The sequence below is a fragment of the Mycteria americana genome, chromosome 11 (genome assembly GCF_035582795.1).
Source record: "Mycteria americana isolate JAX WOST 10 ecotype Jacksonville Zoo and Gardens chromosome 11, USCA_MyAme_1.0, whole genome shotgun sequence".
NCBI lineage: Eukaryota > Metazoa > Chordata > Aves > Ciconiiformes > Ciconiidae > Mycteria > Mycteria americana.
The window spans coordinates 18,921,427-18,943,995 of record NC_134375.1 but is presented as its reverse complement, the minus strand read 5'-3'; the positions used below and the strand labels follow the sequence as shown (position 1 = coordinate 18,943,995).

Genomic DNA, 22,569 nt, shown 5'->3' with positions numbered 1-22,569 from the left:
TGATTTTATGGTTAACTGTCTTATTTCTGATTTGTACATAAAGAACATTATGCCATCCATAGAAAATATTATATTAAATATCTACTGATAAATGCATTCAAGATTATGTATACTATGTATAAAAGAACAAAAATACGTTAGATACATTTACATTTTATTGTAAATTGGGGAAAACAGATGAGACTGTATTATGGAAGAGAACAATATGTGATCACATAATTAGAAAATTGTCATAATACTAATGCTCAGCAGTGTCCAGGTGTGGTTTTATGAGCAGCCTGAACCATGCAGCTTTGAGGATGTAACTTTACCACCTTCTTAACATTGTTTTTGCAATGTATGCGTGTGTAAATTATATAATAGCAATTCCTGGGAGATTCTACTCCTAAAATGTTCCTTCTAGCTGTATGAACACATAGGGAAGCTACTGTATGACAGATGACGATAATTTTTCCTACAAGACAGTTCCCCTTGACTTGATGGATGCAGAGAGAGGAACCACGCTCTCTGGAAAAACACCGGGGAGCAGTGGTAAAATGTTTCAATGTGTATGGTAATCAAGGCAGAGTGTGGTTCTTGATTAGTCTGTGAAATTGCACTGCTGAGACGAGGAATCTGAATTAAGCACTTTTTTTACCAAAGCCCTCTGCACTGCTATCCAAAAGTGTATTGTAAAAATTAATTTCCTTAAAATGCCGTGAGCAAAATTGATCCAAAATGATTTTGGCATATGCTTAACTCACTCAGTGATACTTTTCTTCATAAACTCCTATGAGGACTATATAGTGAAGTGTTTTATATAAGGTATACCTAATTTTAGGCTTCATTTTAAAGGGGAGTAAAATGTAATTTGTGAGTGTTTTGTGAGCTTTGTCTGTGCTGGCTAAATTTAAGTTTAAGCAATTCTACCTGAATCAAACAGGTAGAATTCTTCTAATTTCTATGTCAATGAATGGCTGTATCTCGGTCTACGTTTGTTCAGAGCACGAGTTGTCAGAACCTGGAGGCACCACCAACTTCGTGAGATATTGCCAGCATCTCTGTGTGTGCTGTGAATACTCTGGGAATAGGAAGGCCAAAACAGGGGAAGAAAATTGCTTTCAAATTTTATGAAGCTAGAGTGAGTGCCAGACGATTTTTTCATTTTTTGTGAGCCATTTGGAGTGTGGTCTTATTTTATCCTCCTGCTGAAAAAAGTACCTCTACTTCTGAAGAGGCTGATCTTCATCTTGGCCTTTTCTCTATATGGTGGTGTTTTATTAGATGTATAGATTATACATTACAGCCAATATATACAGTCAGAAGCCTGGCAATCCGTAAATATGAGCAGGAACATATCTGAGCAAGATAAGAGTATCATCTTATCTGGCAATATACAAAATTTCAGACTATGGGAAAAATACTTGCATTTGTGAATATGGTAAGATTTGTCACGCAGCACGATCTTGGAAAAAACTAAACAGCCCCAACAAGTTACTGGTGCCAGCAGAGCATTTGCCTGCAGGCAGGCTTGCAGCAGGGAGCGATGGTCAGACCAGCAGTGTGTCAGGAGGCATGGACAGTCTCAGCTAGACCTTACATCTCCATTTAACTATGCGCTGTGTGGCTATTTCTTATCACCTAGTAATGCTATGAAAAGCCTGAATAGGTCAGGTAATGGGTGATGGGCAGCAGAGAAGCAGGAGTGAATGCACAGGTTCAGGCAAGAGGCCAGTGGCAGAGAAGCCTGATGGGTCCATTCCTGTTTTGTAGCCAGGAACAGATTTTTTTGCTGGAGTCAATGTGTATGAGTAAGCATACTCAGTGGCCAACCATCCTGTAGTAGTGTTGCCCCAACAGACACACCAGCACGGGTTCGGATTGTGAAATCCTTCGGGGAGGATCCCTGAATGGCCCCAAGAGCAACCACTGCAAAGTCCAGTTCTTTTGCTTGGCTGTTACCATCAGGCACATGTTTTTAATTTGTAACGTGCAGAGCACACATACAACAAATGTTACCAATCCTGAATTTATTCTATGAAAATGTACACACCTGCATGGTGTAATGTTGAGAAGGGAGTGTTGCATGTTTTGGATGTAAACCAGATCCTTTGGAGCAAATCATGGCTGATACAGATGGACTAACACTAGGGGCTTCTTTGGGAATGGAGAGGTTGAACAACTGCTGGAGAAGCAGCAGTGTGTTAGGATGGCTGGCAGAAGCGGGAGCTCAGCTAACGCGGTAAATGGAACAAGAACCGTACAGGAAATTAAGAGCAGTAGCGTCCACGGGCCTCTGTGAGTTGCCCTTATTCATGGCACGTGTATGTAGTAAAGCGGGAGTGTTCAACAGCAGAGCATGTGAAGAAAGCTATTTCTCAGTCCTCCTATATTTGTGTAACTCAGACGTTTGCTGTTTTGGGGTAATTATTGTTCTCACCTGCTTTCACTTTGTGCTTGCCTAATTATTCATATTTATTATTCATCCTAAAATGACATCAAAATGTCTGGTTTTGTCTCACTTATACTTTTTGCCAAGTACTAAAGCTTTGGAAATAAAAGTCATGAAATTTAACTGAAGTCGGGGAGAAGTCTGACCCTAACTGATAGTCCTGAATATCAGAGGCTCATAAAAATGCATTGCTACAGAGACAGACTTTTATCTTACAAATTGCTTTAGGAGTAAAGGAATAACTCTAAACATTGAAATCCTTTTCAAAAATTCTCTATGGTTTTTGAGATAAATACGTTTAGCACATTTAACAGAGCAGGAGATGAGCCTGCAACGAGCAAAGAAATGAAGAGATCCTGGCAGAAAGCACAAAGTTACCATCTAAATAGACTGGCCATACTGTTTATCCTTGGGTTTGTTATTAAAATGCATTGCATTGACTCTGTTCCCTGGTTACTGTCCCAGTAGGGCAGTCATGCTATTAATCAAGGTGCTAGTTAAACAATATTGTTCAGCAGAATTCCTTTATCTCAGTTCATAACACTGGGTTTACGTACAATGTGTACGCGTTACCTCATTTGAAAGCCGTATGAATCAACACTAATGTGATTTTGTTGTTGTTTTTAATTTTTACAGATGCAGATTTACTTCTACAATTCTGATGACTTTGACAGTTTTGGAACAGCAGTTCTAGAAAACAGGGTAGTGGGAGCCATGGCCGTGTTTTTTCAAGTAAGTTTAAACAAGGTCTATATCCATAAACCAAAGCATTCACCAAGTACTATTTAATTCATTGAATTGTTTCAAGCTTAATGGATGCATCTGTTTTCTTGTTCCCACCTGTCTAAGTGAAAGATATTTCATATTGTCTAAGTGTGATTTAAAATGTAAATAAGTATCTTTAGAAATGTAATGAAAAATTTTGCATGAATTGTTCTGATTTTATAGCTACTTTACAGATGCAGATTGGAGAACACATTTATCATGGAACTTCCTTCACTGCTGAAGCACATTGCTGGGGTCCCTGGAATACAAACAAACCGACATGAACTGGTTCTGTTTAGAGAAAACTTAAAATTCAAACATAGCTTGAGAGAAAATTAATCAATAAGTTTCATCAATCTTATCTGTAGCGGCTTCTTCTAAATTGTCATAGTAACAAGTTCTTAAACAGACCAGGTTTCCAAATGAGCGGATTTATGCATCCCCTTTTTTATAATGCATCCTCAAGAGCGTGACTGCTCAGTTAGCTCGTGTTGGTTCGACGCGCTTGAGAACTGCGGCGTGGGGTAGAGCCTGCCGCTTGCGATGGCTGGCAGGTCAAGCCTCATGGCAGAGGTGTTCGGCAATATGGGCTTTTTGTCATGTTGCATCAGAAACGGAGTTTTCCCTTTGACTCATGGGTGAATTGAACGGAGGGAGTTGGGGCAACTCCGTACCACCAGGCTGTCACAAGCAGAGAAGCGGCTAATGAAGATTTTGAAATATCTCGAGGTGTTGCTTTTTCAAAAGAGAGGAAAGGAGGGAGAGAAGAGCAAGGGAAAATGCTGGTCCTCTGTGAGGTTTCACACTAGTTTTTACTGTGGAAGAAAATTATCTTACTGTTATCTTTGTGAAGTCAGATAAAAAAGAATATGCAAGTACCTATATGTAAATACCTCCCTTTTTCTTATGATGTTAGAGTGACAAGCCTGACACTCCTGCTCAAATTAAGTAAGGTTGTCTTTTTCCATGTCACTGATTTTGATCAAATGCTTTGATGAGGAGAAAAGGATGGATCCTTGTATTGCATAAATTGCTGTAACTCTGCTGACATCAGGCTAGTGGAAGTAGGCATGTTAAATTCATCACTGAATTCTGAGCGCTTCTGTGGCATTTCATGTTAGGGTAAAGTTGGTGGAGCTGTGATAATTTACAGTGGCATAGCAGTGTGATTCCCCAGACTTCTTAATCTGCATGTGCTGTGGGAAGGGTTTGGGCAAATTGAATTTGGCCTTACAGGACAGAAGTTTAGAAACAGAACAGCCAAAGGCGCTGTTGCTTGATTTATACCAGTGAAGAGCCGCACGTTATGTGCGTGTGCCGTGTCAGAAGGAGCATGTGTTATGCCGTGGTGTGCAATACATGTTGTGGCATCATGTGTCTGGAATTTAATTGCTAAATCACCCTGATGGGCCTCACATAAGTCCTGTGAAGCATTGCCCCATGGTGCACCGTTTCTTAGTCTGTATATGACATTTATTCCAAGAACCCTGTTTTTAGAGGATCTTAAAATTGTAGTGGGACTGTGTTTTGTATTCCCCACCTGCAAAACCAGGTGCTGTGCTTACTGTGAGTCCCACTTTGCACGATGCCGAGGGAGCCATTAAACTCACTAAAAATAACCTAAAATAGTCTGTAATGCTGTTAAAAAAACCCATCTTTGATTGTAAGAGACCTCAGGCTCTTCAAGACCACAACCGAGTGTTGCGGTCCCCTCAGGGAAGCAGAAATCTATACTTTTCATCATTTCTAGCCCTGCAAGCCAGAGGACATCAGGCTGTAAAGTCAGGATGATGGTGCAGCTGGGCTCCTCTGCTCCAGGAGCCATGAAATCTGAAGCCATTACTGATAAACAGTCTCTGATCTCTTCCAGAGAGCGCGGGTAAGATAATTCTTTGGCAAAGTGACCCAGGGACAACCTGTTTTGCGGCTGCAAGGAAATGGTTTTCTTTTTTTGGTATTTTTTTCCTTGCCTTTGGGTTGAAATGATAAATCAGTGGCATGCCATTAAATTTCTGGGTGTATCAGGTCTTCCTTCTGGGTAGCTCTGCTCCCAGGCAGAAGGCTGCCGAGGAAGATTTGTAGAGCCCAAAGTCCCCGTTCTGGAAGGGCACGTGCTGACTTCTGGCCTGTGTAAGTAAACTCGAAGGACTTCAGTGTGGCAACTGCTGTTTTGGCCATCATGAGTGTTTTCCAGAGTTTGTCCCATAGACCTTGAGGTTTTGTACATAGGGTTATTAATTGATGGTGATAATCCTTTGCAGATCCATACTGTGTTTGACGAAGGTGCCATTTTAGTTCCCTCAGCTGTGTATCGTGTGCTGGAGCTGGTGAACCACGACTTGGAAAAACCTTTACAGACAGTTTCATTCAGAAATACTTGGTGTCCTTTAGCCTTGCTCCCCAGGGCACCATGCAGATAAGCTTACCGTGGCTAGTATTTTATGCAACTAACTTAAAAGCTGTCTTTTAAAACTGATTCTTAGTAACTTTGGAATGAAGTGTCCCTAAGATGTCCGTGGCCACGTTTTGTTTGGCAGCTTTGACTATTCAAGTACTAATTTTGTAGTTTGCTATTTTCCAAAGCAGTAGTCCCATCTCTAACTCATTTATCTAGAGCACAGCTTTAAAAAATTGTAGCAACAGAGATCATACTGGTTTTTACAAATACATTAGGAAACTGAATTGTGCATGCTTTTCTACGTAAATATTTTAACACAGAAATTATGGATAGATTTGCCATTAAGTCAAGACTTGGATTTTTGCTAATGTGTTAATGCTGTGTGGGAATAAATGTGTACTGCACTGACTGAATTTATAGTCTGGCAGGTGTTTTTTGTTTGACTGATGTTCACAAATGTTCCTTTGAAAATCAGGTTCTCCAGCAAATGAACATTATACTGAACTATATAATTATTGGTGAAACATTAAATAATTAAGAACCCTCTTTCCTCCTTTTTAAAAAATTTAACTTGGACTATATAAGAATTTTCCTTATTGAATTCACTGTTTCAGGGGCAATTTCCAGGTAAAGTACATTGGTTCTGAACTTGGATAATTGAAGCACTTGGAACTTTGTTGTAATTGCTAATTAAATCTGTGCTTTTCTCATTGCTTTCATTGTAAACCCTGTTGATAAATTCTATTTCTGTTTGCATGCTGCAGGTCAGTTGACCTGACAAATAAAAAAAAATTACTAGTTAAAATCAGGAAACAATTCTTGCATATCCAAACTGCTATAATTGCTCATCTCTGTATTTCATTGTGGATAGACACTCAGAGGGTCTCACATAAAATAGCACTGTGGGGACTCTATAGCAGGTATTCTCAATTTGCAAATGAGACAAGCTGGCCTGAAATCCCTAGCTGGGCTCTGAAAGCTGATTTTTGCATTGGAGTACAAGTTGTAAAGTGAACAGGTATGTTGAGGAAAAGGGTCCCATGATACTTGGTCCCTTTTCTGTCCGTAGTATCACGTCGTGCATCGTGCTGGGGACTATTGTATGTACGGGGGAGTGCAGCTGAAAATTCCTGCAGACTTTTGTTCTGTAGCTGTGTATTTGGGGCAGAATGAGGTGCCTCGCTTTGCAAAAACCAAACGGCAACCAACCAAAACCGTGCACCGTGCTGTGGTGTTTCCTTCAAGATCCTCTCTTGTCCTCACTGAGGCCACAGTGAGTGTAATAGAGGAGCAAAGTGACTTAGGAACCTCTGACCTTTTTAGTTCAAATTATTTTAAAAGCTATTCAACTGGAACAAGCTGAAAAAGGGAGAAGGGAACTCCAGCCTGCTGGTGTCAGGTATAATGGTTATTAAAGCCCATAAACGTGCTTCACTGAGGGAATCAGTGGGGAAAGATGGCTTTTTTCTTGAAGTGGGAATGTCTGTGGAAAAAAGTCAGTATGTTTCAAGAGGGAGAGGGGATCAGAGTATTAAACAGCAGTGTGAGTCAAAAAGCTCTTGGTTTTTTGTTGTTAAAGAGAACTCACTTGTTATTTTAGCAAAAAACTGAATCTTCTGGAGACAAATGAGGTAATGCCAATGATTTCTCTTTGCCTCCTGACAAATTTTTCAGGAGAAAAAAATATGACCATTCCTGTCAGTATTGGGGTTACTTAGTGTTTCTCAGTGTGAAACTAGTGCTAGTGGAAGATGTTTAACCTCACATACCCATTACCTCCCCAACGGTATCCTCTTGGTCTGCAGTAAAGGCTTCCGGATTTGCAGGAACGGTAACACCGCAGTGGTGGGACCTGTCTGCAGGGGCTCGCTGCCTTGCGGACCTCTCACAAGTTGCCTGTGGCTGCACGCCGAGACCCACCAATCTGCTGAATCACGTAGCAGGTCCCAGTCCAGCAGAGCAGTGCAGTCTTGATTTAAATGATCCTGTCTTGATTTAAATGATCCGAACTTGCATAGTTGGTGCACGTGCTTAATTTCAGCCTGCATGAGGTTCGACTTGTACTTAATGATATTCTGGCTCTGGGCCTTGGATAATTGCGAGGCTGTGCCGGTTTTGAAGCAAGCCAGGAGTGGAAGGAAAGGCCAGATCTCTCACTGGTTCCTGAGTCATCCGTTCGTATATATACATGTAACACATATTTACAAGTTGCATTTAAAATGAGTAGTTACTTGGATTAAATGCATCCAGACATATTGCACGGCTCTGTTTTAACCATCTAACAATATAATTCATTGCACACTTCACTACTTGCTTTATTAACGCCAAACTTAAATGTGTTCAAAACAAACATATTGCTTTTGCATTTGAAATATTCATCTTTTGGGCCTGCGGTAGATTCATTACAGCGGAGAATACTTCATTCCTTGATTACGGCTGTGAAAAGACACAATACTGATTCCCTAAGCACTCATCAAATATTCGATAGCTCAGAAATTCAGGAGGAGGTGATGGAATTCTTGTTCCTACAGGGAGGGCATATAAATCTATTTTATTATTTGCAAAGAAAACCATCAGTGATTAGTTACTGTATCTCAGGTACTCAAACAAATCATCTCTAAAGAAGTTAAAGTAAAAATGAATTTTAAAATAACTTTTAGCAATGCTTTCATCATTAAAATTATCTTCATAATGATGAGTGATGTTGATACCTCGATCACTCAAGAGCTTTAGCAGTGCAGGGCTAGATTTTTAAAGGTAATTATTAGGTACTTGGCAGCAAATATGCAACTAACGTGATTTTCAAAAGTATGTGAGATAAAAATCAAGGGTTCTACAACTCTTTTTCTGGCATGCCATTCTTAATTCTCTTTTCCAATACTAACTTTTTTTAAGGTTGTTGAAAAAAATGCTGTGTAGCACTTTTGACTTTTTAGATCCATGTGTGTGTTATCTGTGTGTAAATGTCTTCATATTTACTACTAACTCATGTATGCAGAGATTTGTTCTTCAGTAAAACAAATAGTAATTGTGGCCTTTTTGTAACATTTTTTGGTAGTAGTTCTTGGTGTGTGCTTCATGAAGGCGATCAGTAACTCACTTTTCACAGAGGCCGAAATGAGCTAAACACGGAATAAATCAGTGGAACACCATCAAAGCCATTGAATACTTGGCACAAATAGGCTTTTTTTAATGTATATTTCTCAAGGAACAGAATTCAGCTTTTAACTTCCCTAGAAGCCTTTTTCTTCCCTCTTCTTCCCTTTCATTAACTGTTTCATGTGTTTGCCATCATAACCAAATAAATGCAGTGAATAAGGGCTTTAAATACAGTAGCTGTTGAGAAAACCATATCTCGTAGGAGACCAGGTTCCCGTGTCCCCATCTGAATTCCTGGCAATTCCCTAATTCCACCTCTCCCTTACTATAATGCTTTTTGAAAGTCTGAGCAAAACTAGCTTGATTTTGAAAATGAGAATGGAGAGGGAGGTGTGTACTTCACCTGAAACATTATATCCACCTACATGAAGTATAATCAGTGCTTCAGTGTTTAGGCAATATCTTAAAGGTGATTTGCAGTAGTTCAAATAACATACAGCATCATTAACATGCAGGGCATCATCCAGAGTCATTGAGAGGCTTTTCATTTATTTTAATAGACTTCAGATATATGTAAAGACCTTAAAATTAAATTACAGTATTAATTCTTTTAATGGTTACATTAGAACCCGTGGTGTTTTATTAATAGTAGCTTATGAATAATAAAACTATTATTATTGATTAGCAGTATTATTTAGTAATTAGCATAGGTATTTTTTTTTTATCTTCATAACATGAAAATGTGTGCAGGCTAAAGCTACTTATTCAATGCCTTTGTAAAGTATAATTTGTATTTGTCAAAGTGTATGCGTATGTACTAGTAACTCCCCATGTAACAGAAGACAAGCAAAACAATTTGAAATGTGTTCTTACTCACTGAGTGCATTTTCCCAGCGTTTTGAAATTGTCGCAGCTGTTTAAAAGCATTAGTTTTTACTACTAAAATCAGTACTAGGGCCTTTAAATGGTTGAAGAATAATATAGAGATACAAAGTAGCTACCCTGACGTATCAAGACGAGCAAGTCCGAGTGGGTAGGTATGGTAGGTAGGTAGCACTGAGAGTGCATTTTTCTGAGAACGACCTTGTACAATACATGCAATGATGTATAGTAATATGAAGCATCTCTGGAGCAGACGATTCTAATTTTCCAGTAACTAAATGGAGATAAAGTTATCAAAAGACGAAAGTGATTTTGCATCATGGAGAATTTAAGTATAAAATTATGAGAGCTGCTTAAAGTCTGTTAGATTTGAGTTGAGGTCAGTATGTGAATGGCATTGACCAGCCTCCAAAGGTGGTCGCTTTAGCCAAAACATGCGAGTTTGGGTGCCTAACAATAAGTATTCATGCTGACCAAAAAACTTGCACTGAACCCCTTTTGATTGGAAGTTGGGCTTGGGTAGAAGACAAAAATTCATGGAAAGTGTCTGTTTCTAAAAAATATATCCTACCTTTCCATTAAAGAAAACAAAAATAATTCTTTAAACTAAGCCCAAAATTCAGATTTTTATTTCAACTTCTGTTGAAAGTTTCTTTGGGAAATATGAATATTTTTGAATATTTTATGTAAAAGAAGAAAGGAAGAGGAGAACAGATGGGGAATAGCTCTGTGAATAAAAAATATGTATATATAACCAGTTTCAATTTTGGTGCTTATTGAGTTTCAAGTGCTTAACAATGAGACTTTAACTTTATTCTGATCCATACCTTTGCCCAGATTGGTCATGTTTCAGATGTTGTTTAATAGTAAAATTGCTGTTTACAGCAGAGTTTTTTTAAAAATAAAGGTTTCTTGTAATAAGGTTCTTCATCTTTTATTTTAGTACATAAATGAGTAGGCTGACTCTCAAGAGTACTAAGCAAACGATTCCTGATCAAGTCTTGAGCTTAATAGAGAAGCTTCCAAAGGCTTTTAGCTGTGGAGTGAGATGCTGTTGTGAGATGGGCAGAGCTGCATCTTTTTCTTGAAGATCATTGCTTGAAGCAGGGCAGAGAGGCAGGTGAGGAAGCGGCCGGCTGCTGGGGTGAGCCCTGGGACTTCACCGAGCAAAAGCCGCGAGCGCTTTGGGGAGCACAGGGAGCTGGGAAGGGGTTGGGGCTATGAGCCCAGTCATGTTCATCACTCACATGCTGCTGTGCTCAAGAAACAAGGACTTTGTTAGTGAGCTGAATTGCACTGAAGAAACACTGGCCCTTTCACCCCTGGGGTTTTTTACCAGGTAATCTTCAGTACTCCAAATTCTCTGTCCATTGACAGCAGCACTGATACACGCCTTTGCTGCTGGGGTCACTGTGCAGAGCCTGGGCTCCTGGTAATCCCTCATTTCAAATCCCATAGAAACATGAGCAAAGTTTCTCTAGATGTGCAGGGTACTGTGGGTTTGGGCTTTCTCATTCACATGGCTGCACGTTTGTCATGGCTTATCCACGAGAAGGAGCCCACATGGCTAAACGGAGGACTGCTAAGAGCAGAGGTGTTCGCGCAGCAGCCTGAACATCCTGAGCAAGTGCGCTTGGAGGAATGAGGCAAATGCGTGAGCGAAAGGGGGGCTGCATTTGGAGGCAGACAGACTGACAGGGCGGCTGAAACAGATCGTTCTTGGAAGCAAACACATCATTCCGCTTCTGCTTGCCTGTGTTCTGCCAAGAGGCATTTGCAGTCTCTAGATCATGATGGCTGCAACCTGCTGTGTTGAAACTTTTCTATCCACAGGCTGACTGTGCAGAGTAGAAAGATAATCTACCTTCTGTGCACTTATCTTCTTCAGTGCCCAAGCAATCGTCTTCCTTTCCCTTCTTCTCTTCAGCTCTGTGAACTCATTCGTGGTATTTTCCAATAAGGCAGAAGAGCAGGAAGCCTGATTTTATGTCAGGTGCCCTCCAAAATGCAATACTTTCAATTAAAGCCTTTTTGTTAGGTTGCGTTGTAAAGGATATGGGCTGTACAGAAAGCGGTGTCATGCAGTTCTTTTTACAGTGCAGAGTGAGATACCAGAATGCACAGAGAGTCTTTGACTTTTATTTTGCTTTTAATCTCAGCTATATCTAGAGAAACGCAACTTCCAAGGTGTCTGAAAACACTCTAATTGAAGGTAAAAATTAGATGCCCCTTTTTTTTTTCCCCCCAAATGCACTGTAAATACTTTCTTGCCTGCGGAGTCTGAGATCGTAACTCATGACTTGTGCCGTCGCTTCTCTGGTTTGGATGCAGTAGCAAGGAGGGTGGCTAACAATGGTGATGGGTTATCGAGTGACTTTTGCTTTTTGTGATAAATCGTGGTCCGCTGCTTTGATATTTTTAATGGAAACATCACAATTATTGATGCTAGGAAGGAACTGTAAACTTTCTTGCCGTTGAGAGGACTTGGACTCCAAAGTTGTGCAGTGCTACAAATTTGAAAAACACTCTGTATATTTTATGGGGGTCTCTCCTCAGTATCTTGAGCTATCTGTTGTAACCATTAATGAGAGCTGGTTGTGTGCATTGCATGGGGAATAGATCTCAGCGCTCTTCTAGTTTAATGTTCATTGAATGTCAGGATCACTATCTCTCAGTTTACAGCATTGTAACTGTTTTTGACTTGCAGTTTTTTTGCTTTCCCAATGCTTCTTAATTGATTAATGTATTATGATTAATCCCAAGTGGGATGCCATTATTAACTTGCTTCATTAAATTACATACCAATTTGTTAGCATTAATTCTCATAATTGTCCCCTTATATTTTAGTGTTTTTATTTGAATAACTTGCCCGAAGAACTTGATCAGCATGCATTTGTGTATTCTTTTGCCTCCCTTTCCTTCCTCTCACCCTTGATGTTCAAAAGTGGAGTCAGTTTAGGAATATTTATAGTTTCTAATGTCAGCATCTTAGACACAGTAATTTACTTCTCTGTGATTTAAAAATATCCTGTCTTAAAAAAAAAAAAATAATCACTTTTGTAGCCATGCCGTAAAAATCTTTAAATTGATAGAAAAATATCTTGTGGAGTTTTCATTACCAGACTCCTGAAAATGACACTTAGATGTCTAATATGTAAAAATTACAGTTGTCAGTCTATAATCTCACCCCCTCTGTGGTTCAGGAAGATTGATACTCAGGAAGTCTGCTGATTATAACCATTAGACTAAAAAACAAATTAGTTCCCTAACTACAGTAATGCTTTTTGCATTTTGCTCTGGTGTGCTTTGTGGATGCAACACTTTGTCACTTTATCAAGCATCACGAAGCAGACCTAGAGCTGGATGCCATGAGAGCTGGGTCAAAGCGGAGGCACCCCCAGCCTTCCCGCAGGCTCCTGTCACTCGCCTGTTGTCCGCTTTAGGGAAGGGACAACAGCCCCGTGTAGAGTCTCTCTTTGTGTCTTTGAGCATTGAGAAGCCATTGAACGTGGCTTGTTTTCTTTGCTGCAAGTACCTTTTCTCCTCACTGTGATAGCAACAATTGCTTCATCCCCTTCCTCCTTACGTGTTCCAAATCTGGTGCATTTTGACTTGACCTTTTTTGTTTAAGAAAAAGAGAGAGAGAGAAGCTGGAAATAAAGCATCTATTTTTTGCTATCCAAGTCTTTGGAGAGTTTTGCTAGAATTGGTCTTGGTTACAGAATCAAAGGCGATGTAAAGCTGTACGTTCATCTCCTTTCCTTTCTCCTCTCTCCCAAACACAGCAGTTGCCTCTGATAAGTCCCTATTTTCTCCCTGTTGTTAAACACCCAGCATGGATTCCAGGAAGGTAATTTTTTATGCCTGTCTGCCTACCTCTCTTTTTAAATTTAATTTGATTTCTTTTTCTGCAAAAACCATCCTCTGTAGCCATCCAGGACTCGTACCCCATTTGTCTCTCAGAGAACTAATCAAGTATATTACATGTGGTTTACATTCATGGGACGTAGATGGAGAAGTCTAACATTTCAATCAGGAAACTCCAGCTCTCCAGTCCACGTGTTGCCCAGTTCTGCAGGATTTTGCGCAGGATTTGTGTACCCCTTAGAAAAATGACACTTGTTTTCATCCTCTGTATCTTCCATGAAACTGTAGAGTCTTCATATGTCTCTGGTTACCAGTTAGTGTTATGGCACATTTTAAGTGAAGGTGAGCACAGGATCTGTTCATAAATGATTGCCTAGTTTCACTTTGTGCCATAAAAGAAAGATTGGTTGTAAAGTCTGAATATATAAAATAGATGGGTAAAATTGGGGCTTCCTTTGCCTTTAGAAGTTCTGGCTCAGATGAAAAGTTATTCTTATTAAATTTAAGCTGTTCTGCCTGAAGAATTATTACTGTAGTTTTCAAATATAACAGTGCCAAGTTTCTCCTAGTATTGGCAATAATAAACAATGCAAGCTTCAGACAGAATTTCCTGGGTAGCATACCAAATGTTCTAGAAAACCTTCTCGGACAGCAGCTAATACATTTTTAATACAAATAAAACATAATGGTTTAGTCTCATTTCAGTTTGATCCCTAAGGTAGAAAAAGTATACCGACTATGCATAATTTATGTATTTGTTTGAAGTGTTTACCCAGATACTCCATTCACAAAGTCTCTTTTTGTTAATAGGTTGCTGTGAGATGTAAGAATCACTTAGGGCTGGCGGTGTACAAATAAATGGAACATGTCATTTTTGTACAATCAGTGAGGTGGTTATGCGGTCATCCTAATTCTGCCTTCATCTGCGCTGTCCACCCCGGCCGTCCCTAGCCAAGTCACAGAACGGGTCCGGCTGAAATGTCAGTATGTTTTTCCCAGATCGTACGTGATGTGAAAGCATGGAAGTGTGGAAGGGAGGGAAGAGGAGCGGTTGGGAGCAGAGGGTGCTGCCCACCCCTTTCGGGGGCAGCATGGATTGGTGTCAGGCTGGTGTGTCCCTGTGAGCACCACCCCCGGTATTACCAATGATATGTGTGGTTTCCTGTATAATTCCTATACATTACACAAGATGCAGAGCGAGCATGCAGGAAAACACCCCTCAGTAATTTAATTATAATCTATCTTAAATTACTGTAAATCCAGTGTTACAGGTTACTGCCGGAGGGTCAAGTTGTTGCTGGTTTTTGTCATCTGTGGTTTCTGTGCTGCAGGACAACTGTGGGAGAGATGATTATCGAGGGTTTTCTGAGCTGGTGGTTTTCTTTCCAGGGGTCAAAGAAAGGCAATGAAAGTAAATCAGAGTCTACTCTGGTCCCTTTCTTTATGTCTTTGTACAGAGGTAGACATTTGTATGTATGGCTGATGGCTTAACTGATAATGCTGATGGCATATCACCCCCCAAAATATTTCTGCAGTTGAGATGGCGGCTTGCCCAGAGCAATCCTTGTATCTGATGTTTTACCTCCTGTGAATCTAAATCAGAAATCTTTGAGTTCATAGGGTGGAGATGAGGGTGTGTAAACCTGGGAACCCTTTTAGAGTATAATTTTAGTAGCTTTCAGACGTATCTTCTACATCTGAGATTCACTGAAAAGCACACTAATCCAGCTGAGGTGATGAGACCAAAATGAGCTAAATGGTCCCTGTTTGAGTAATATTAAACCCCCCTTTGTTTTAAGTTCAGGTGTGCTTGTATCAGAGTTCCTAGAACAAAACCAGCAAAGGAGCTGGGATGTGCTTTTATGCACATTAAGCTCTACTGGAGATAGATGAGAGTCAAGAATGCCAATCACCATCTTATTCTATGCCGAAAATTGAAATATGTGTTAAATAAAGATTGCTTAAATCTGTTCACAGCACCTCTGAACAGTGAGTTTTCAGAGGCTTGCAAGATGGAGCCGGATTTTTCCTATGAGCTTACGGTGTTTGCAACTGTTTCACAGCTCTGGGAGCACTGAGAAGCCAAAGAAAAGCTGCCTGGCTGATACCATCAGAAAAGTATTTAGCTGCTGATTGTAACTGTACCATTTCTGCGCATCAAAAATGCATTGTAATGTAGTCATTATCAAGAGTGAAGAGACTTTCTGAAAGAAGGTATTGGTTTTGCAACATCTGTACTGTATCAAATGAAGCCTAACTGGAGATTTGGCAAACTGTTCTTTATGAGTAAAGTCAAATGATGTACCACATTAGAAAGCAGCTTGGTTATTAGAAAGCTCAGTCTTGCTCCTGATAAAATGGATTTTTTCAGTGTAAAATTCATCTTTACTTGCTGCAAGAATATTGCTAAAACAGATTAGCTTTGGATCTCGGTGTATTTTATAGTGTGTCTCATGTTATTTTAAGGCTGTAAATATATTAGCTGATCTGTAAGCTTCACTTAAGTTACTGCTTTCTGGGTTTTTGAAGAAATAGGATCATGTTATACAGGAATCAGGATGATTGAATTAAATTACCCCTTTTGATATTTATTTTCCCTCAGGATCATGCTACCAGATCAATATTTAAAAACAGCTGTATGGGTAAGTGTTGACTGGAAAGCAAAGCTCCATAAGCCTAACAGCTAAGCTAGTAATTTTTTGTGTGTGTATTTTATCTGTGGTTTGTATGGCATTATGCACATGTCTGTGTATTAGAAGCAGTCAACATAAAATTATTTTCCTACTGCTTCCTCCCCCCGCCTACCTTGCCACCTGGCAAACCTTCTTTATCGTATCTAGATCCTATAAAAACACCTAACATAATTTGAAATGCTCTTGTGTGAAACATGATTAGACTACATCCATCACTTTTCAAAGATTCTTTTTTTTTATTTGTTCATTTTGTATTCTAAACTGCTAAAACCACATGCTTTTATATCGTGCTGCATTTTGTGGAAGACATGAGCAGACAGATAGTTCCCCATCTTGGGTGAACCAGCCTTGTTAAGTACTCTCCCAAAGTGCATACCAGTCAAATTGAACTTTGGGTTGTTGTGGAATGCACTCCTCTTGCCAACCCATTACCAGTGATATGGCTAAGCAAACTGTTGCCTTCTGCTCTTCCAGATATCTACAGGGATTTATGATGTTTCAGCTAATAAGCTTACCTTCTCTAATAGCATGCGGCCCACCCTGCCTTATGGCCTAGGCTTGTCTCTTCTCATAACTTGGGAAGAGAATTAAAGGCCAGAAGTAAAGCTGTCTTTTAAACCTGTCTAGGTAGAGCTGTTTGGTGGTCCTTGTGTGGTAGATGGAAACATCCATCATTGTTGAGTCTGAACTTGCTCGTTATCTAGACCTGTTCTGCACTACCCGTCAGGTCGATACCCATACATCTCTGTGGACAGATGGTGGGGAGAGGGGGATGATGCCCGGGCAGGTGGCACCACCTCGGTGTACTGCAGGGCCATATGGGCACTTGGGTTTGAGAGAAACTTGGTCTGTGCATGCAGTACAGCTGGCTGCTACCACACCTGTCTAATAGAGTTGCTGAAAGGCTATATAAATTCATGCTGAGCTACGGAGATTATCTCTGTCAGCTGTTCTTGTGTCAGAAGCAATTTTTTTTAATGCTGCATTTATGTCGTAAGTGCCCAGCCTATGCCTACCTTTTAGGAAATACCCTCTTTCTTATTTCATTACTGCTTGCATTGCATCTGAGGCATATAACTGGTGTTTTACCCCTAAAAATAGAAGATTTTTTATGCCTTCCTTATCATGCCATGTATTAAAATGTTTGCTGCCCCCCTTAAATCTGAGTGTAGACAGAGCCACAAATGCAGGTGTGTCCTACCTCAGTGTGCTGGGGTTACAGGCCAGTCTGCAGAGAACATGGGATGCTACGGCATGAAGCTTTCAAGCACTGGTGCTCGCTGCTGTTAGCTCTGGAAACCCTTTCATCCTCCCAGCAGCCGTCAGTGCAGTGCTCCTCGTATGCATGTTACTACTGGGCTGGGATTCAAACTGTGTTGGATCTCAAGCATTTTGGGGAGAATTGTCTGTGCAACCTGGCAGTGAACGTGTCCCTCTGTGCCAACCCTCTGAGGATTGCCCTTACAGAGCATTGGCTTTTTAGCTTGCTCCATACCAGCTTAAGCATTTGGCAGGGGAAAGCCTAACGTAGGTTGTGGTGTCAGTCGCAGCTGGTTGTATGAGGGTGGTGCCATCAAAGGACCATGCAGCCTGCCAGGTTTTGAGAAGAGAGATAAGAAACTTTTCTAGAGAGGTGGATACCAAAACTTGGGTCATGGCAAAGCATGTGCCAGGAGCCCGGGTGGTCCAGCTGACTGGCCACAGCATTGGTGATAGGATCGTAACCAGTGTACATGGTCTGTGGACACCCAGGAGTTAAAGTGCTGGGGTGTGAACAGAAGAGGTTAAAATGAAGGAAGTAAGCACCTCAAATTAATAGGCAGGTTCTCTGGCAAGCAGATTCGGAGAGTGTGTGAGAGGAGATGGAAGACTCTTCCTGAGAGCATTCCTGTGTGCACCCACCTGCAGGAAGCATCTTCACTGCTCTGGGTCAGACTAGACTTGTTCAAAGAGCACCTTTTGTTCTAACCGTGTTTTAAGTTTTGTTTTAAATCATATTCAGTTGCATTTTATTTCTTCTGTCATACCTTTCCCTGAGACTTTGAGATTCTGGCAATTTTGCAGTTATATCCTGTGTAGGAGGAGGGCTTCCTGACCAGAGACAGCTTGAAAACCCCTTCCATAGATGGGTCATGCTCCACAGGAGCACCGGAAAGCCGTAAGAAGCCCGTGGAGCGGAGGCATGAAGGCTGGAGCATCCTGAGGAGTTCTGTGGCTTTAAGACCATCACCTACTCGCAGTGATTGAATAGCATTCACTTTACCACTGCTGAAATGTAGAACATCTTGAAACAAGCATACATGTCATGTTAGTTTTTGTATTTCTTTGTATTTCAAGAGGAAGAGACTGCTGCCACAAACTGAATGTTTCCCGGGCTTTTAATGCACTTGTGTTCTAAGTGCTTTTTTTCTGCACAATAATTTCCCCATTTCCTCTAGACACAAGCCATGATACTTGTTGAAATGTTTTTGTAAGGAACTGAGTTGTTGGGTCATTCTAACCAAGTGAAAAATAAACAGCTTGACATATGATCCTCACTGTTGTGTGCAGTGTTACACCAGGTGAAATAGGGGGGTTTTGAGCTGTACTTTTGTTGCTGCAGGAACAGGAGTAGCTTAGAAGCAGCTGAGAAGAAAATTGCAGGCCACATCCTGCCACTCCTAATTCAGTGGCTTGAAGGAGATTGAGATGAGGACTGCCTCGTCTTACCTGCTTCTCAGAGCTCTACTGCCGTTGGTACCCACCCTGGCTCAGGGACCTGGCTCTTGGTGCACCTGCGCTTCATGCCCACTAGCTATGGAGTCCTTGGCAGTCCTGCAGCTGGTGTCCTTGGCATCCAGGTTTCCCCTGGATGAGTCCACTCACCACCCTCAGTAGCCAAGGCTACTTCTTTTCTCTGTCTCCATGAAGGATGTCCGGGTGGGGGTGGAAGGGCACAGGGACTTCCTTGGTGATGCAGGAGGCAGAGAGGAGGAGGTGGCAGAGTCGTGCAAGGGTGCGCAAGGGGGTATGTGGAACGGTTTGGGAAGAGAGGATGCTGTAGCGTTGGAGGAGACAGAAACAGCTCACTGGATGGGAAGAGAGAGTGTGGAGGATGTGGCAGGTGGGCGATGGAAGAGGGAGGCAACTCAGAAATGAGAGCAGAGGCAGAAGTGAGGAAACTCTGAGCATTAGCTGGTGCTTTCTGCCTTAGGTACCGCGAGCACTGAACTGTGCAAGTTCATAGCATTTTGCAAAACTGCATGCATCTGCAAGAACTTAAACGACACTGAAAATTTACAAAAGATAAGTAAAAATGGAAGAACTTGCTTGAAAGAGAATTACAAATACAAAAATGTATTGTAGTTGAGAGGCTTGTCCTCTTGTGCCAGAAAGCTGTTAATGAACACCACTGGTCTAACGTTGGGTTCTTGTACCGCAAAGATGCCTGGAAGCCCAAGAGTCCTTCCAGCCCATGGCTGCTACGTTAGACGTGGGGAATTTGCTGTAGCAAAAACTCCTGCAGCAGTTTCAGTAGATCAGTTCATACCAACCTCCTTAAAAATGAGGTAAAAGGAACGGCAAGCAAACTGCGTTGGAGTTTGATATTTCAAAACAGGAGATAAAAATTCTGCCCTACAACAATTTCGCTGGATTTCTAATCTAATTGTGAACTGAGGTGTGGTTGTCATTGGGGAAGTGGCTGTGTAACTTAATTGACATTTCTGCATCCTTTGTGTTTGTGACTCATAGATGCCAGCTTGAGTCATCTCTGGCGGGCTGGAGGGAGCCGCTGCTGTCGTGGGGAAGTGAGCCGAGGGCAATGCTGGGAGAGAAAAAAACAAGGACTTTTCATGTAGAATGAATGAAAGATGTTGGGAAGCTGAGACGACTCCTTTTCTTCATTTTAAAGGGGTGATTGTTGTGACCTCTCTCACCAAAATCCTTTGTGTTGGCTGGAAGAGAGGAAGAAGGCTGGAAATCCCTGCTGCATCCTAGGCAAGCTTAGCTGGAGGACTTAAATTACAAACCTCTGCAAAATGCTGGGGTTCCAGATGCCCAACTGAACTGTTCCCTTCCACCCTTCATGTTTTGCCCAGCACATTTTATCATCTTGTTTAGCCACCAGATTTCATTGTTTTATTTAAAAAAAAAAAAAATGCTGAAGATATTTTTTCTCGGTTGCACACGTTTGTACCAAATTCAAGCCAGGAGCAGAAGAAAATGAAAGCTAACTTCCATTCTTGGTTTCACAGTTTTGAGTTTGGCTTCTCCAAATGTGTGAAGCTGTATATCAAAGAGTGGGTGCTGTGGGATGATCTGGCTGTAGCGCTCGTTATATTTTTTTCATTACACCATTTCATTTTCCTCCCTACTTAGGTCAAAATGGTTATTTTTACCTAAAAACTCCCGTAAATCGGGCAGATTGAGGAAATTCTAAAAGAAACCCAGCTCCATGGGTTTTTTTTTTTTCTTCCTTTTTTTTTTTTAAGCTCAGATGGCGAGAACAGTTTATAACTGATGGCAGTTTTTATAAAATAGCCTCCATCCTGATAAAATGTTACCCCCTGGTGTGTCATTTTTCCAGCTGAACTGCTGGTAGGATTGAGAGATCTTGCACACTGCTGCTTAAATAAGTAGACTACATGCTCTATGAAGAAATCATATTATTTTCTCAAAGGAGAACAAGTAGGCTCGGTGCACCAAAATTGCTTTAAATAAAGTTGCAGCTACTCTAGCCTTTTTTGCGCAGCTGCAGATGGTACGGTCTATCAATCAAGCTTTCCCAGCTTTGAGAATCTGCCACTGAAGCTGTCTCTTCTCTGTGTTGCAATTACATTTTTGTCTTTTACAGAGTTTTGTATCTTTGATAGTCTACTGCTACTAATCAGATTGTGCTTTTGGGCTGCAGATATCTTTTGTTTTTCCTCAGATATATGCTTATTAAGATTTTTCAATAATTTGTTAATTGAATGTGCTATTCACTTGCAGTAAATTAGCTGCATTGTGCTTTCGAAGTGCAAGAATACTTCGAGGAAATTAATGCCTACCTTATCAATGGAGTGAGTCAAAGTCTGGGCAAACAAGTGGCTTACAAAAAGAAAGGAAAATACATTGCTGGCTGTTTCTTACCATCTTGGTGGTTGCAAATCTTGTGATGGTGAATGGAGATAATGCTGCGGGGGGGGCTGCAAAGTCTTCCTCGGCCCGGTGAGCTGATCAGTCAGCTGCCAGCATGTGTACAATACACGATCAATGTTTCTATCTGCTAACAAAGAAACTTGGTGTGCACAAACAGAACGTACTCTGAGCTGAGTTATTAAGCAGTACTTAACTCTACCGTTGAGTTTCACACTCTTGCTTTTTTTGAGACAGTCTCTTATTATTAGCATGTTGCCTTGCAACATGCTGGTGCAAATTCCTTTGTACGTTCTTCTGAGGAAGGCTGTGCTGTCCCATTGCTCTTTTTATGACACTGGTATTTCAGCCAACCTTTGGTGTAAAAGTGACTATTTATGCTTCTTGTGTTTTCAAGCATCCCTGCTGGACATAATGAAAGTGGAAGTTGCTGATCTGTGACCTAGTTTGTCCCATCCTTGTCCCAGGATGTCTGTAACTAACTCAGGTCCAGAGGCAGCAGGTACGAAATGAAGGAGGGGGTGAGCTAAGGCTGAGAGGAGCTGTGGTTGTGAGCAGCTGCATTGCGCTCTACCAAAGAGGAGGGGCAGCTAGAACACCTGACCCCAAAGTCAGTTCAATAGCTTTGAAAACCATTTTGGACTTAAAAAACAAAAAGAAAGAAAAGGAGAAAGTACAGCTTCCTCTGGCACTGCCAGTTAATATCTCACTGTAGGTACCCTCCAAAGTTATGATGAAATATGAAGTTAATACATCACTAGCAAGCTTTCAGTCAGAATGATGTATTATCCAAAGTGGAATTAGCTAGAAGGATCAATGCACACCCATTACTCTCTTTAAAATAATCATTGGAAGACTCATTAACTTTTTTTTCCCTCTTTTCAAACAACATAGTGAATGAGACATCTAGGAACATCCCCTCTGCCAGCGTATGCACCTCTATGACTTCAGTATATTTTCGTTCATAGCAGGATTATTAACACCTGAAGGCCAAAACCCAGATTTAACTCAACAGAATTTGCCTTCAAATCACTGAACCTGAAACCAGTTGCCGTAGGCAAAGGCGAACTCAGCTCTAATGCACATTTTTAAAAAATCAAAGGTCATGGCAGTATCTGTGTGAAATAGTGCGTGCGCCAGCATAAGGTTCAGTGTCACATCTTGCCTCGGTACCTGTTATTCTCTCTGATTTTACACATGAGCAGCAACTTGAAGTATTAAGGGGGCTGTTTCCATTTCTTGTTTTCCCTTACAAATATATTCTGCAGGATACTTACTTTGGGCAGTCCATTCATTACACGGCAAATGCTTTCTAT

At 40.9% G+C, this 22,569-nt stretch overlaps 1 protein-coding gene across 1 annotated transcript in view; it reads left to right on the top strand.

Annotated features, from left to right (window-relative positions):
• The window catches only part of PTPRG (protein tyrosine phosphatase receptor type G), a 412,947-nt gene that overhangs the window by 269,354 nt on the left and 121,024 nt on the right, over nucleotides 1–22,569 (top strand). The window contains exon 5 of the mRNA XM_075514168.1: nucleotides 3,068–3,163. Within this exon, the coding sequence (XP_075370283.1) occupies nucleotides 3,068–3,163 (96 nt within the window). The remainder of the gene's footprint in view (nucleotides 1–3,067; nucleotides 3,164–22,569) is intronic.